The sequence below is a fragment of the Austrofundulus limnaeus genome, unplaced genomic scaffold, assembly GCF_001266775.1.
Source record: "Austrofundulus limnaeus strain Quisiro unplaced genomic scaffold, Austrofundulus_limnaeus-1.0 Scaffold777, whole genome shotgun sequence".
NCBI lineage: Eukaryota > Metazoa > Chordata > Actinopteri > Cyprinodontiformes > Rivulidae > Austrofundulus > Austrofundulus limnaeus.
The window spans coordinates 102,514-103,827 of record NW_013953179.1 but is presented as its reverse complement, the minus strand read 5'-3'; the positions used below and the strand labels follow the sequence as shown (position 1 = coordinate 103,827).

The 1,314-nt window shown below is 45.1% G+C and overlaps 1 protein-coding gene across 1 annotated transcript in view; it reads right to left on the bottom strand.

The window, feature by feature from the left end:
- Window positions 1-1,314, bottom strand: part of ppfia1 (PTPRF interacting protein alpha 1) — a gene marked incomplete at both ends in the record, with an annotated part of 38,761 nt that overhangs the window by 15,645 nt on the left and 21,802 nt on the right. The window contains 2 exon segments of the mRNA XM_014028536.1: window positions 202-365; window positions 455-579. Coding sequence (XP_013883990.1) covers window positions 202-365; window positions 455-579 — 289 coding nt within the window.

The following is a 1,314-nucleotide window of genomic DNA, read 5'->3' as shown; positions in this document are numbered from 1 at the left end:
GTCCGACATTAAACAGCCCGACAGAGGAGGGAGGGGCGGGGCGGCTGTCGCCGTGCAGCGCAGGTGTCCTGCGTCTGACCTCAAAGCGCACAAGCTTCAAACTTCAGCGATGGCTGCGATTTTGACGCTGAAATCGCGTTCGGTGTGAACGCACCATAAGCCTTTAACATGATGAGAAGATCTGGGTGCAGAGGGACTGACCTTGGCTCGGGGAGTCCTTGCCAGGAAGGCTGGGTCGACCCTTGTCTTTCTTCCCGAACAGGCGTCCAATGGAGGACTTGATGCTCTTCTTCTTGGCTGCTTTGTTGAGAGAGTCCTGGCTGCTGTTACTGCTGCTGGGGTTACTGCCCTGCCCGTCCTGCAGACTACACAATCACACACAGGGTTTGTAGCACGTTATCCAGCAGAGCAGCTGAAGAAACCTTCAGACAGAGGAGGGAAAAGAAGGGCTAACCCTCGAATGTCTCGGATGTCCTCCTGACTGGCAGCGTGCCCTGCCTCCCTGTTCAGACGCATGGAGCGAGGCGTGGTGGGGGGGGACGTCTCACAGTGAATGGTGGCCTTGTCATCCTGAGCAGACTGAGACAGTAGAAGAGACAGATTAATAAAGATTAAAGCACAAACTAAATGTGTAGGACACCTTTTATTCAATGATTCTCACTCAAAGTGCTTCATGATGGCTTTAAAACCAAACAAATCACAGTAAATAAAGACGTACAGCAGGAAAAAAGACATTTTATACAATAAAAACCTAGAATTTCCTGAAGGAATGCCTCTAGAATTAACACATCAAACCTGAGCTCTAAATACCTGTAAGACTGAGTTAGACCACATTTATGTTTGAAGAGTTGACTCCAGACATTTGTTCTATTATTCCTGTGAGTTTTAATAAAATCCATCCAGTGGTTTACGTATTGTTTTTCTAACACGACCAACACGATGATGAGAAATCATTTAAAGAGTTTGGATGAGGTTCAGAGAGTAAAGGACATGTCTGAACCCATCATTCATCAGCAGCTGACAGAACCACCTGGATGAAGCATTACTCTGTCAAAAAGGGACCAGTTCTGGACCGGCCCACCTGCAGTCTGGGCCTGTCCCAGTAGAAAAGCTGGAGGACTTTTATCTGTCAACTGAGTTTTTAACAGGAAAGATCAGTGTTGTATAAAGTACCACAAAGTGATACTTGAGTAAAAGTACAAGTATCTTATCATAAAAATGACTTTGGTAAAAGTTAAAGTGTCCTTTAGGAATATTACTTGAGTAAAAGTCTTAAAGTATCTTATCATAAAAATGACTTTGGTAAAAGTTAAA